Source organism: Bubalus bubalis, chromosome 20 (assembly GCF_019923935.1).
Source record: "Bubalus bubalis isolate 160015118507 breed Murrah chromosome 20, NDDB_SH_1, whole genome shotgun sequence".
Classification (NCBI taxonomy): domain Eukaryota; kingdom Metazoa; phylum Chordata; class Mammalia; order Artiodactyla; family Bovidae; genus Bubalus; species Bubalus bubalis.
The window spans coordinates 65,166,370-65,181,585 of NC_059176.1; the positions used below are offsets into that span (position 1 = coordinate 65,166,370).

General features: G+C 35.8%; 1 protein-coding gene across 1 annotated transcript in view; it reads right to left on the reverse strand.

The window, feature by feature from the left end:
- Window positions 1-658: 658 nt before the first annotated feature.
- Window positions 659-15,216, reverse strand: part of GABRG3 (gamma-aminobutyric acid type A receptor subunit gamma3) — an 838,213-nt gene continuing 823,655 nt past the window's right edge. The window contains exons 8-10 of the mRNA XM_045163713.1: window positions 13,409-13,605; window positions 12,637-12,696; window positions 659-4,508 (exon numbers count right to left, since the gene is read on the reverse strand). Coding sequence (XP_045019648.1) covers window positions 4,227-4,508; window positions 12,637-12,696; window positions 13,409-13,605 — 539 coding nt within the window. The 3' untranslated portion in view covers window positions 659-4,226. The remainder of the gene's footprint in view (window positions 4,509-12,636; window positions 12,697-13,408; window positions 13,606-15,216) is intronic.

The window sequence follows — 15,216 nt, forward strand, 5'->3', positions numbered from 1 at the left end:
GGCTAAGTTGTTTACCTATTATCTCAACTCTTATTTCTGTCTTTTACAGTGTTTTATCCCCATAATCATAGAAATCTGTTTTTACAGTAAAAGGTAAGTTAACAAAGAATTTGAGAAGGGGTCATTTAGCCTGAACTTTTACTTTTGGTTCTTTGGATATGATTATACACTGTGGCAGTACTGTTAAGTTGTGTGAATCTGAAGGTTTCCTACAGGCAAATTTGAGGGGAAAAATGTACAGATTACACACTACCTCAGTTTTGGGAAATTTGAAGGGGACTTCAACAGAAAATTTTGAGTTTCACGTTACAGTGTGTTTACTATCTAATTCTTTCTTTCTTATTTACAGACATCTTTCTGAATATTTTTAAATGTGACGGTGTTCTGAAGTCTAATAGTAAATATTTCGGCGTGCATTTGCATCAGATTATCCTTATCTCGTCACTCACATTTTGTCTTTTTACAGAAATTGAGGATGAAATTTCATATGTATATAAATTTCAGAACCCATCAGACAGTAGCAAGATCGTGGAGAGAATTAAAAATGTTTGTATTTTGAGAGCACTGATTTGGCATAGCAAGTATAATGGCATGGAGACTAGTTAGAGTCCTTAAAGTCTTCAAAGGAAATCACAGAAAGTTTTCAGTTATTGGCAGCCAAGATAAATGGATAAAAATGAGGTTTGTATTTGTTTTGAGTCATAGCCCTTTTAATAAAGAATGTCCTGTTGTGGCAAGTATCCACGAATGCAAAATAGGGTTATCAATTACCACTCTTGCTTCCAGAGTGTGATATTTTGCAGCGGAACAAAAAAATCTGTCTATGCCTTTTTACTACAGCAAGCTGTGACCAGGTAAAAAGACTTGGTGTGAAGGTTCTAAGTGAACACTCACATCCTATCACAAGCGCTAATGTCACTGACTTTTAGATTGGCCCCGATTTCTCATATGTAGCCTGAAAATGCTTTGTCATAAAGGAAAGGCATTGCTTCAATTAAAGAGTTCACAAAAATTTAGTTTTTAATTGATTTGATAATATAATTAAGGATAAAATGTTGGGCACATAAAGAAATCTTGTCTTCGCCATTCATAAATGATAAGTAAAATCTGGCATGAGATAAATATGATCACAGGAAATGAAAAATCTACATGATATATATAATTTAAGATTTATGTGTTACTTTAAGGCATATGCTGGGTAAATTAGGGACAGTATTGACTAGGTTCAGAGTAAGTTATAACTATATTGTCCTTCTCAGTCATGTATGTGACAGTCTCTGTTCTGGCCTGTGGTATTCAGACTTTGCAGAAACTGAAACTTTCTAAGATCTGAAGATGCATTTTGCTCTAATTCCATTGGTGTGAAATTTCTTTTTTCTCCATCCAGCCTAGATGCAGCTTAATAGAGACAGTCACAGTTGTAAGTACGAGGTATGGTGGTCAGAAATTAGAAATTTTTGTCAAAATGTGGAACAGTCATTTCCTTAATTTAGCGTTTCTAAAAGTGAGGAACACAGTAGCACTTTTGGAATGCAGGCCACTCAACTTCCCTACAGCTGCCATCTAGCCACCAAATATCACTCCCCATTCTACATGCAAAGCAATCTGGGTGGAGCTGTAAGGATGTAGTGTCTGTGAACAGTCTTGCACAATGCTCACCATACATACCCTACTAACCAAGCATACTGGTGAAAGAGAGTCCTTCAGTTAAAGAGTGATACATTCCCTTCACACAATCCCAGTGCTCATCCTCTTCCTTCTTCCATAAAGTAAACTCATACCTACTTAAAAGCATGCCCCTGAGCTCTGCACCTGTGTGAGGTACTTGCCAATTTCCTTTATTGCAGACTGGAATGGTTTATCTGGGGAGCTGGGATCAATAAGGAGAACTTAAATGGGCAAGCTGCAGAGAAGCAGGCATTGGTGTGTTCTCAGGGAATGCTTTTGTTCTTCTTAGTAAGATCCCGTAGTGGATAGATGTGCAGAAATCCAGTTTAGGCTCTGCGATCTGTTACACTCTCTTGAGGTGAATGTTCTGTTTCATGGAAAAGGAACCATAAACTAGTGTGTTTAGATCAGCAGAATGACTGATATTGGGAGGGAGAGATTGGTTGGATTCAGAAAACACAGATGATCCTATACTTATAATTTCATAAGAGTTGCCAATGATGCTCAATTATTGAACAGCCTTGAAATAAGAGGCCTCAGTAAAAAATTTTAAAGGTAAAGTTGGACTTAATATATGTGATAAAAATATTTTTAAGTTATTTTTCTGCCAAGAATTTCACTGAAAAATTCAGCTCCTTCCAGAACTTTTTAAAAAAAGAAATAATGAATTGAAATTTTCATATTGCTATAAAGTTGAGAATTGCGTTTGTAGAAGAACCTTGGGATGCTCTCCCTGGGTGTTTAGTTCCTCTGGTGGGATGTGGTCAGGGCACCTCCAGAACCCCCCACTGCTGTTGAGTGAGTGGGAGGTTAATGCCTGAGAGATAGGAGGAGACTGCTAGTAGGCACAAGTCTCCAACAGCACAGAAATTTCTGTTGGGCTAATAGATTCAACCTGTTTCTCCACAAATACTTACTGTTTTTTGTGTTTTAAATTGGACTTTCAAAATAAAAACCAATTGGTTTGTGGCCTATGTAGTAAGTATCAAACCAAAAGCATGGAAGGAGTTGACAGGAAGTAACTCAATGTCTTACATTATATAGACTTTTCCTTGAAAATTGGGTGATAAAGATCAATATATTTGCATTCACTTGATGTTCATAAAAATTGACTCATCTAATTTCAACTCTTCTGGTCTCTTCCACTTCCATGTCTTCTGTGTCTGGTCTGCATTCATTAAATTGTATGAATTAGCACTTTTATATACTTTTCCTGCATAATGTTTTACCCTTTTTTCTGAATAATAATAGTATGCACAATACATAATTAAAATAAAATTATATGGTTTCCAATAAAACAAATTCAATTTTCTATGTGATAAAGATGAGAAGCAGAGTTAGTACCAAAATTTTAATAATGGCAAAGCATCTGTTAAACTAATGTAAGACTTTTTTTTCCCCTATCTATGGTGGAAAGCTTCTGAAGAGTCTTGTGAAGTACATACTAGCATCCAGTTATAACAAAGAACTAACATCAATAAGCAAGTTTGCTTTGTGTTATAAAAATATCAAAAGAGTAATAATTTCAAGGTTTCTTTTCCTTTAGCATCTTGCTACCTATCCTTATTTGAAAATATAAAATAATTTTTTTCATCAAAATATATCATTGATGATAGCCATGACCCATTGTTTTGCATCTAAAATTGATTTGACTTGAAAGTTAATATTCACTAAGAAAAATTTGTACAAATTCTATCTACATTTCTTTCACACTCTGGAAAACAGTTTCAAAACCAAAGCTTGTGAATGCTATATACCTTTCTTTGCAAGGTAAAGATAATCATTGAACCTATAATAGAGTATACTCTGGGGTTGCCTCTTGGTCTAGTAAAACACAATTCTTAGGATAAAATGTTGAACTTATGATGTTCAGGGATAGTAAACATCTTTGACTTCAGCAAAATGAGAATTTTGAAAATCAGACTGTTTCCTCAACTGAACACTTGTGGATGAAACAGATATAACCTTTCCAAACTTAGGGTGAGGTTGTTAGATAAAAGTACACCAACCAGTGAAGGTGGTGACAGAGCAAAGAGGCCACAGAGAGAGGAACTGGGTGGTAACTCACTGCAGTTCACACTTGAACTCAGACTGCCAGTGGCTGAAGCCAGCATGAGTCTCAGTCAGCAGCGACTCTGTGCAGCTGGTGCCAGTGCTGCCGAGGGCCCAAGTTAAAATACAGAAAGGGTGGAGTCTGAGAGAGCTTCTCAGATATTTGCTTGTACATTTCACAGATTTCTTCACAAAAGAAAATTGGGAACTGCTTCCAGTATCCAAAACACATTTATAAATATCACCAAGCTACAGATTCAGCAAAGGATTAGCAAGAAGATCACTTTAACACTCAGTTAACTTGTGTGTGCACACGCATATATCTGTGGGTTTGAAATACGTAATACAAATATTTGCCACATATTCCTACACTGCTCAGAAGTGATGTATTTCAGATAAACTGAGCAGTGTCTTTCCTTGCTACTCCAGTTAGTCACTACTGGTCTGGGGATGATGAAAGTTTAGAGGGGAGTCTAATGCTCTTCACTTATCACCTGGAAGAAGAGTTAGAGATAGAGGTATCCCACCCAATAAACCAAGTTGAAGAGCAGGAATGATGTAGGGAAAAAGACCCGTGAGTATGAGTCCAGTTCCAAGATGTCTATGTGAATATGTCCTTTTCTCCAAGATCCTGATTTGCATTCTTCATAGCAGCAGAAGAAACTCTGACAGTCTTTGCCATCCAAACACTCATAGACACAGGTATCTTCTAATTCCTGCCAGTACACGGAATTGTTTAGAGTAACTGTTACAGGTGGTGGTGGCCTCATGTCAAGGAGAGAATAGTTCTGCAGACAACAAGAACAACACAAAAATCATCATGAAATGCATTAAGAACAGCTCGAGATGAATCAAGCAATAAGCATAGATCATGCCTGTCCACAAATAATGCTGACAGTGCTGTGCCCCGTGCCTGCTCCCCATCCCTGCTGTGCAGAGTTCAATCTTTGCAAATCTAATGGAAAAACAAAACACTAGAGTTCAGTTTTCAAAACTTGTGTTTCTCAGATTACTGATAAGGGAGATGCAGCATTTTTTCAAATGTGTACTAGACATTTCAAGTCCCTGTTCTGCCTACTTCTTTGCTGATTTGGAGCATATATGCACACACATTATATACAATTCTTCAAATGTTAAACAATACTTATATAAACTTGTGGAGAAATAAATTTCTTTTCTTTCTAATTAGCAGACAGTAAAAAAGCTATGGTGTGTAGGAACGATAAGAGAGAATCTTCTTGTTCCATGTAATTCAGGTTAAAAAATGAGCTTTCAGTGTGTGAACACCAGACATTGCTTGTCATCTCTTGACAGTCAAAAATTGTATACAATTGGAATGTTTTGTTTTCTACTTCACAAGCTCTCTTCCTGATTGGAAAAGTCAATATTTGGGCAGATAAGGGGAGGGGATGACTTACAGTCACTCACAAATGAGAGGAATCATTCTTAACCTTGAGTAATGGCTTCAAATAGACTTGTCAATTCTTCAGGCAGTTGAAGAACTCTCCCATACAACTAAAACTGTGTACTAAATTGAAGTTTTTAGAGAGGATCAGTTCAGTTCAGTCACTCATTCACTCAGTCACGTCCAACTCTTGCAACCCCATGGACTGCAGCATGCCAGTCTTCCCTGTCCATTTAGAGAGGACAAATTTCTAAGTTTGACTGAATAACGTATGAAAACTAAAAACCATGGTTGTCTTTCTGTTCTATTTTATTTATGCTGCAGGAACTGAGGATCTGAGGTGTCAAAGGAAACTGTATGTGTCAGTGGAGGCTGAAATCAAGGGAGAGGGAGTCACACAAGCCCTTTGCTTAATGCTGGAAGAGAGGTCTTTCAGAATTCATCATGAATACTATATATATATATATATTTATTATATATTATTACATATATTTTATTAATACATATATTATATAATATATATAAAATAATATCATATATATTATGTATATATACATATACAATATTCTACATTGTATAGACAATATATAATATTGTAATATATTGATTGCAATAATTAATTACAATTATTAATATAATATACAATAAATTATATTGTATACTATACTGTCTACATAGTATATTATATAATATACAACAATTAATTACAATTTATTAATTACAACATTGTAAAATTGTGATATTGTAATATTGCAATATTGTAATATTATTGTAATATTGTAATATATTATTGTAATATATACAATATTGTTTATGTATATAATATATATGATATAATTATGTATAATACATGATATATAATATATATCATTATATAATATACATATATATAATATAATATATTACATTAGCAAGAAGAGATAAGAAAGTCTTCTTCAGCAATCAATGCAAAGAAATAGAGGAAAAGAACAGAATGGGAAAGAATAGAGATCTCTTCAAGAAAATCAGAGATACCAAAGGAACATTTCATGCAAAGATGGGCTTGATAAAGGACAGAAATGGTATGGACCTAACAGAAGCAGAAGATATTAAGAAGAGATGGCACGAATATACAGAAGAACTGTACAAAAAAGATCTTCACGACCCAGATAATCACGATGGTGTGATCACTGACCTAGAGCCAGACATCCTGGAATGTGAAGTCAAGTGGGCCTTAGAAAGCATCACTACGAACAAAGCTAGTGGAGGTGATAGAATTCCAGTTGAGCTATTCCAAATCCTGAAAGATGATGCTGTGAAAGTGCTGCACTCAATATGCCAGCAAATTTGGAAAACTCAGCAGTGGCCACAGGACTGGAAAAGGTCAGTTTTCATTCCAATCCCAAAGAAAGGCAATGCCAAAGAATGCTCAAACTACCACACAATTGCACTCATCTCACACACTAGTAAAGTAATGCTCAAAATTCTCCAAGCCAGGCTTCAGCAATATGTGAACCGTGAACTTCCAGATGTTCAAGCTGGTTTTAGAAAAGGCAGAGGAACCAGATATCAAATTGCCAACATCTGCTGGATCATGGAAAAAGCAAGAGAGTTCCAGAAAAGCATCTATTTCTGCTTTATTGACTTTGCCAAAGCCTTTGACTGTGTGGATCACAACAAACTGGGGAAAATTCTGAAAGAGATGGGAATACCAGACCACCTGATCTGCCTCTTGAGAAATTTGTCTGCAGGTCAGGAAGCAACAGTTAGAACTGGACATGGAACAACAGACTGGTTCCAAATAGGAAAAGGAGTACATCAAGGCTGTATATGTCACCCTGTTTATTTAACTTATATGCAGAGTACATCATAAGAAACGCTGGACTGGAAGAAACACAAGATGGAATCAAGATTGCCGGGAGAAATATCAATCACCTCAGATATGCAGATGACACCACCCTAATGGCAGAAAGTGAAGAGGAACTAAAAAGCCTGTTGATGAAAGTGAAAGTGGAGAGTGAAAAAGTTGGCTTAAAGCTCAACATTCAGAAAACGAAGATCATGGCATCTGGTCTCATCACTTCATGGGAAATAGATGGGGAAACAGTGGAAACAGTGTCAGACTTTATTTTACTGGGCTCCAAAATCACTGCAGATGGTGACTGCAGCCATGAAATTAAAAGATGCTTGCTCCTTGGAAGAAAAGTTATGACCAACCTAGATAGCATATTCAAAAGTAGAGACATTCCTTTGCCAACAAATGTTCGTCTAGTCAAGGCTATGGTTTTTCCTGTGGTCATGTATGGATGTGAGAGTTGGACTGTGAAGAAGGCTGAGCGCTGAAGAATTGATGCTTTTGAAGTGTGGTGTTGGAGAAGACTCTTGAGAGTCCCTTGGACTGCAAGGAGATCCAACCAGTCCATTCTGAAGGAGATCAGCCCTGGGTGTTCTTTGGAAGGAATGATGCTAAAGCTGAAACTCCAATACTTTGGCCACCTCATGCGAAGAGTTGACTCATTGGAAAAGACTCTGATGCTGGGAGGGATTGGGGGCAGGAGGAGAAGGGGACGACAGAGGATGAGATGGCTGGATGGCTTCACTGACTCGATGGACATGAGTCTGAGTGAACTCCGGGTGTTGTTTCTGGACAGGGAGGCCTGGCTTGCTGTGATTCATGGGGTCGCAAAAGTCAGACACGACTGAGCGACTGATCTGATCTGATCTGTTCTTATAGTACTATAAATACAATATCAATAATAACAATAATATAATATAATACATAATATAATACCTGTAAATAAATAATAAACATATCATATAATAATAAATATAGTATATATAATATACACATATATAATAAATAAATATATAATATAATATAATAATAAATATATGTATAACATATCATATTATATATACTTGTATATTATATATTATATTATTATATGATATATATTATATATCATAATATATACTATATGCATATAATTATATATATTATATAATATTATATATAATAAATGTATATCATTTATATATATCATATAAATATAAATATTATATACCAAATATATATTATATTATCATTATATATTTTATATATGATATATATAATAAAATATAACATTATATGATGTATATAATATACTATATATAATCTACAATAATACATACAATATTATATATATAATATATATTATATATTAATATATTATATATATTATATAATCATATTATATATGTTATATAATATATAATAATATATATAATATATATACATATACAATATGTATATTGCATATATATATGCAATGTATATATTGCATACATATATATATGTATACATGTATAATAATATACAATATTGTATATATTATAATATAAATTATATAATCTGTTTCATATAATATATATAATATACATTATTATATATAATCTGTATAGTTACATAATATATAATATACAGTATTATTATACAATATATAACATGTTTAATAATATATATAAAATGTATATCAATTGTATTATATTATACCTTATTATATTATTTATATATAATATATATTATTTACACCTATTAATTGATATCTATTATATATTATAATGGTGAAGGCAATGGCACCCCACTCCAGTACTCTCGCCTGGAGCATCCCATGGATGGAGGAGCCTGGTGGGCTGCAGTCCATGGGGTCGCTAAGAGTCGGACACCCTCAATCGTGTCCGAGTTTTAGCGACCCCACTTTTACTTTTCACTTTCATACATTGGAGAAGGAAATGGCAACCCACTCCAGTGTTCTTGCTTGGAGAATCCCGGGGACAGTGGAGCCTGGTGGACTGCCGTCATATATATTATATATTTATATAAAACCAAAACCCATAATTACAAGGAAATATGGCACCTTTTTCCTTCTACTTCTGGATATTACATTGATTGGATATTTTTCTAGCTCTGTGGTAGAGGATTCAGTGTCGCTACTGGTAGCCTTTGGGGCATGCTTTTAATTGGGAAATGTCTGTGTGAGGACTAACCTAAATCAAGATGCTCTGGGCCAATAGCCAGTCAGGGGGCCATGGTGCAGCTACCTACTTTCTTCTACAATTCTAGGCAATCGGAAGAAATAAAAACCTTGGTGTCCCTCAGGTTCTAGTGTAGGCGCATGTTCTCCAGATTAATGGTTCTTAAACCTGAGTGGGTGTAAATTTCACCTGGAAGTTTGCTGAGAAAAGCAAATTCCTGACTCGACTCTGGTTCATTTGAAGAATTTTTTTTTTTTTTATAATTTCCAATTAGAAAAATCTGCTTGTATTAAATAACACTAACAGATGGAGAAATATACCATGTTCATGGATTGGAAGAATCAATATAGTGAAAATGAGTATACTACCCAAAGCAATTTATAGATTCAATGCAATCCCTATCAAGCTACAAACAGTATTCTTCACAGAGCTAGAACAAATAATTTAACAATTGTACATGTGTTTTGACAGTGTTCAGCCAGATTTTCATCCTTTTATTTCTTCAACCTTTTTAACTGTGCAGTGTCACACAAAGATGTCCAGCCATTACAAGCAGGCAGGACCAACATGAGCAGCTGACTCAAAATGGGCATCAGAAGTCTCTGAAGGGATGGAGACAGCTCAGTAGAGATTAAAAGGATGCCCCAAAAGGTAACATGCTAAAAAGTGTATGATTTCTGAGGACAAGAGAGAACTATATACCTCACTTCTTCATTTAGAGAACTAAAATCCATGATCACTGAAACAAATAATAAGAGATCTCTAGTTATATCTTTATAGCTCACTGTTGTAAAATGACATATTACAATATCGAAATAAAACTTATAATGTTAAGAACTGTAAATAGCCATATGTTAAATTGTTTAAGTACTTCTTGAAATTCAGTACCCACCCCCCCGATTTGTCAAGATAATTTCAACTATGCCCCAAATAGAGATTTTAATTAATGAATCTCCAGGGTCATCTTCAGCCCAGCTAGTCCCTGCCTGACTCACACCTGTTTTGCTTCTTTGTATAATGCAGTTCCTTGACTTCCTCAGAACCACTGCACTTCCTGGGCAGCAAGTACTACCGCATACTCAGAGTGGACTAGCCTTTGTATTTTATGGAGGTAACTGAGGCACAGAACAGTTTGGACCACTTACCCCCAAAGCAACATATGACCCTCAGGGGGCCAGCTCCTGTCCCTGGTTAGTGAGAGGCTGTTCATCTCTGCTTTTCCTTTTTGAGGAGAGTGGCCCCTTAACTAACCTAACACTAGATATTTCAGAATAGAACTGAAGACATTATCATCCAACAGTTGAAAAACCCCAGGTTTTTTTTTTTTTCTTTTAAAAAAAATTTTTTTTATTTTTATTTTTAAACTTTACATAACTGTATTAGTTTTGCCAAGTATCAAAATGAATCCGCCACAGGTATACATGTGTTCCCCATCCTGAACCCTCCTCCCTCCTCCCTCCCCATTCCATCCCTCTGGGTCGTCCCAGTGCACCAGACCCAAGCATCCAGTATCGTGCATCGAACCTGGACTGAACTGAAGACATTATCATCCAACAGTTGATAAACCCCAGTTTTTTTTTTGTCTTCTGAACTCCTGTTGAGGATTCTCTGATTATGTCATGCTAGCTGGCCTGGCACCCCACTCCAGTACTCTTGCCTGGAAAATCTCATGGACGGAGGAGCCTGGTAGGCTGCAGTCCATGGGGTCGCGCAGAGTCAGACATGACTGAGCGACTTCCCTTTCACTTTTCACTTTCATGCATTGGAGAAGGAAATGGCAACCCATTCCAGTGTTCTTGCCTGGAGAATCCCAGGGATGGGGGAGCCTGGTGGGCTGCCATCTATGGGGTCGCACAGAGTCGGACACGACTGAAGCAACTCAGCAGCAGCAGTAGCATCAGCTGGCCTGGAGCCCTTTCTGTGAATTGTTTTTGTATGTACTTTCTTTAGGGTCATTACATTTTCCCGCATAAAAATTTCTTCCAGTTTTGTGGCTATTTTTTTCCCTCTATGTTAAACATTCTTTATTACTTTTGACTGTATCATTTCTATACCGAAGATGTCAACATTTCCTCCTCCACTCTTAGCCCCCTGATTGTGTGTGATAATGTATTTTCTGGGCCTCAGACTATTTGTTCTGACTTGTCTCTGTTATTTAGCATCCTCTATTTCCACCCCTTCCCATTACCTTTTAGTCTGTTGCTATTTGGCAGCATTTGCTGGCAAAATCTATGTCCACCGTGGCTTCCCACAGCTAGAAAAATGGCTTCACTTCTGTCAGAACTATAATGATACATACTTGCAGAGTATAGATAATTATACAATCTCCTGATGAAATTGACTGAAATGAACTGAACATAAGATGCTGATTAGCAGCTAGAAAACCACCTATCGTGTACGGGTGGGCATAAAACATTCAGTGCAATTTGTGACTTCTTATGTACAAAAGGATAAAAATATAAAGTGAAAGTTGTCATATGGTAAAAGTGGTAGCTCACAATCAATGATTTAAAGACATGTTTCTCAATTTTTCAATAGAGTCTTACATTAAGCTATATACTAAAAATTCAGGTAGCAGTAATAATTAAATACAACAATTTTTTAAATTGTGAAGGTTCGGTCAATACTTATAGCACTTTACTTTTCCACATCTCAATGTCCTTGTCAGTAGAGTGGGTTTTTTTGTGAAGATAGAATGAGTTGATAAATGAAAGTACTTAGAATATGTTGTCAAACAGAGTTAGCACTCAAAAGAAAGTCAGGGAGAGCTATGTCATTCTGAAGATAGGAAAGGATAAAAATGTTATCAAAATTGTGCAAAAAATTTTATAAAAATTAATGGACATAAAAAGCAATTCATAGGAATATGTGAAAATCAAAAACAAGTAAAAATATATTAAGCTTTATCAATAATCAAAGCAATGCCAATAGGAATAGTTTGTAGGAGTTGTTTGTATATTCAACTATTCACCTAAATGCAGGGAGAGTGACCCACATTGAGCAATGAGTGACTCACACTGCTAAGAAAACTGGTGGAATGTGATTTGGAAAAAAACATGCAATTCTTTGGCCCAGGCTTTCTCTTTCTAGGAATTAATACTAAGAAAATAGTCACAAGTATGTACAAAACATATAAAAATATGTTTAAAAGTGAAAAGTTGTGGATTAGCCCAGTGTCCAGCCAAGATCATCTGTGCATGTATCAATCATGAACATATGATGCAATCATCAAAATGATCCTAAAAATTAATATTTTGACCAAGAACTGTATTCAGAACATAATTTTGAGTTACAGAAATATGTATGCTATACACTAATCCCTGAGTAGAAGTGATTTTTTCCCCTTTATTTTCCAAATTTTCTAAGTTGAACATTTCTTTGTAAATACATTTTTTTTAGGGAGTACATGCATTACTCTTTGGTCTTCAATAGATGCATTTGTAAACAATAATATTTTTCAATTGTAGTTTACACAGAGTTCTCAGAAATATTTACACTTGCAATGTTATACGTACAGACGGTGCTTGTAGGCTTATCCTTTCATGAATCCATCTTGAGGAATCTGCATGTAGTAACTACAAGGAAAGCAGAAAAAGCCATTGAAAACTGCCATGGAATCTGTATTACAGAACACTCTGATAATGAATAATCTTTAAGGTGTGATTACACCAGCCCATGCCACTGGTAGGTGAAGCTGAAGACTGCTTGACAGTCACATTCATATCTTCTGAATACCTATCTTGTTTTTAAAAAGCCTTATTAAATTAACTATTTATATCATGTATAAAATCCTTATGAATAAGAACCATTTACCTCAAAATGTTCTTCTACTACCTTCTGAGAAAATCTTTTTTTTTTTAATTTTTCTTTTGCATTTTTTTCTTTTTTAAAAAATTTATTTATTTTAATTAGAGGCTAATTACTTTACAATATTGTATTGGCTTCGCCATACATCAACATGAATCCTCCATGAGTGTACACGTGTTCCCAATCCTGAACCCCCCTCCCACCTGCCTCCCCATACCATACCTCTGGGTCATCCCAGTGCACCAGCCCCAAGCATCCTGTATCCCGCATCAAACCTGGACTGGCGATTCATTTCTTATATGATATTATATATGTTTCAATGCCATTCTCCCAAATCATCCCCAGCCTCCCTCTCCCACAGAGTCCAAAAGACTGTTCTATACATCTGTGTCTCTTTTGCTGTCTCGCATACAGGGTTATCGTTACCATCTTTCTAAATTCCATATATATACGGAGAAAATCCTTGCTACTGGAACTCACCGATGTTTTTTTCTTAGTGGTAGGTGGTTTTCTGCAACTTGAATAGTAGTTGAGGGTAGCATACTCCATCAGAGCAGCAAAGACAAATAAGAAGCACACAGTCACGAAAAGGTCCATGGCAGTCACATAGGACACCCGGGGCAAGGAGTTCCTGGCTATGGTGCTGAGTGTGGTCATGGTCAGCACTGTGGTGATGCCTGCACAGGGGACACATACCAAGTTGTAAAAGAAGCCGAACAGAATCCCTCCATTCCACACGGTGTTTTATTTTTAGGTGAATCCTCCTTCTTGGCATTGTGTAAATGCAATAATACTTTTAATTGTAATGTACATATAATATTATAAGCAACATTTCCATAATATGTTTTGTTATAGTCTTCACAATATTAAAATATATGAATTAAGTTAATATCATCCCATTTATTCAGTAATTTTTGTATTGTTTGACATTTTTTTAAAATATATTTTTAATGAAAGTGAGATTTGCAGTCCCCGATACTTTGTCTGTTCCTCATCTCACACTGTTCTTCTGCCCAGATAAACTAGTTCCTGTCTTCTCCTTTTCCTTACAATTTGTAAACTTACTTTTTTTTGAAGACTCAGCAGAAACACCACTTTTTCTGAGGCAAATCACTTTATAGTACTCCAGGCAGAGCTGATAATACACACATCTTCACTATTCTTATACATTCTATGTGCTTTTTTTTGCATGATCACAGAGAATTATTTATGTCTTTGTGGTCTGTCTCCCTGCATAGAATGTGCGATCTTTAAAAACAAAACTGTATCTTGCTCACCCTTTCTTTCCCATTACATAGCACCATGTCTAGCATTCTATTTCAATAAATGCTTTTTATGAGTGCATTGATTCATTGGTTAATTAGTTAATCACAGTATTAATCTGACTTTATTTCATGTATGTTGGCCAACACTAAAGATTTAATCAAAGACTGTGGAGCAAATTTAAGAGATGTATATGTGATAGAAAGATCAGATAGACATGACAGATGAATGCACATTAGTTCCCATCTTTGCAGAAGCATCACAGCTCCTGTTTAGTGCCTCCCGGGTCTGTCAGTCAGCAAGAAATTGTAGAATAAATCAAATAGAACAGCATGCACAGCATGGTCAGGTGTACAGGATATTGAACTAGAAGTCGAAGGCTTCAGCCTTGCTCTGGGCCTTCTCAACATTTGGTCAGATAAAGCCACTTACCCTCTTTGAATCAGTTTCTTTAACCAGTATAGTGAAAACAGAATGTCAGGCTGTCCTTATTGCAGGTGGGAAAGTTGTGATACATTTTGTAAAAATGCATTGTAAATTTGAAAAGTATATACTGATGGTGGATAAATTTTTATGAAAAATATAGATTTTGTAATAAATGTTCGGTTTAACATTTTCAAAAATGTGGTGACCATGTTATGTCTAAAGAATTTGTAGGTAGGGCTTCCCTGGTGGCTCAGATGGTAAAGTGTCTGTCCGCAATGTGGGAGACCCGGGTTTGATCCCTGGGTTGGCAAGATCTCCTGGAGAAGGAAATGGCAGCCCACTCCAGTATTCTTGCCTGGAATATCCCACGAACAGAGGACACTGGTAGTCTACAGTCCACGGGGTCACAACAGTCAGACAGAACTGAGCAACTTCACTTTCACTTTCATTTTCAAGAAATTTGCATATTTTTACTAAATGTCTTCAAAAATTTTAAAGTTGATTCTTTTTCTCTTTTCATTTTGGAGTACCAGTTGAAGTTGTGTTATACATCTCCATATTGTCCCACAGATCACTGAGGCTCTGTTCAGTTTAGTTCA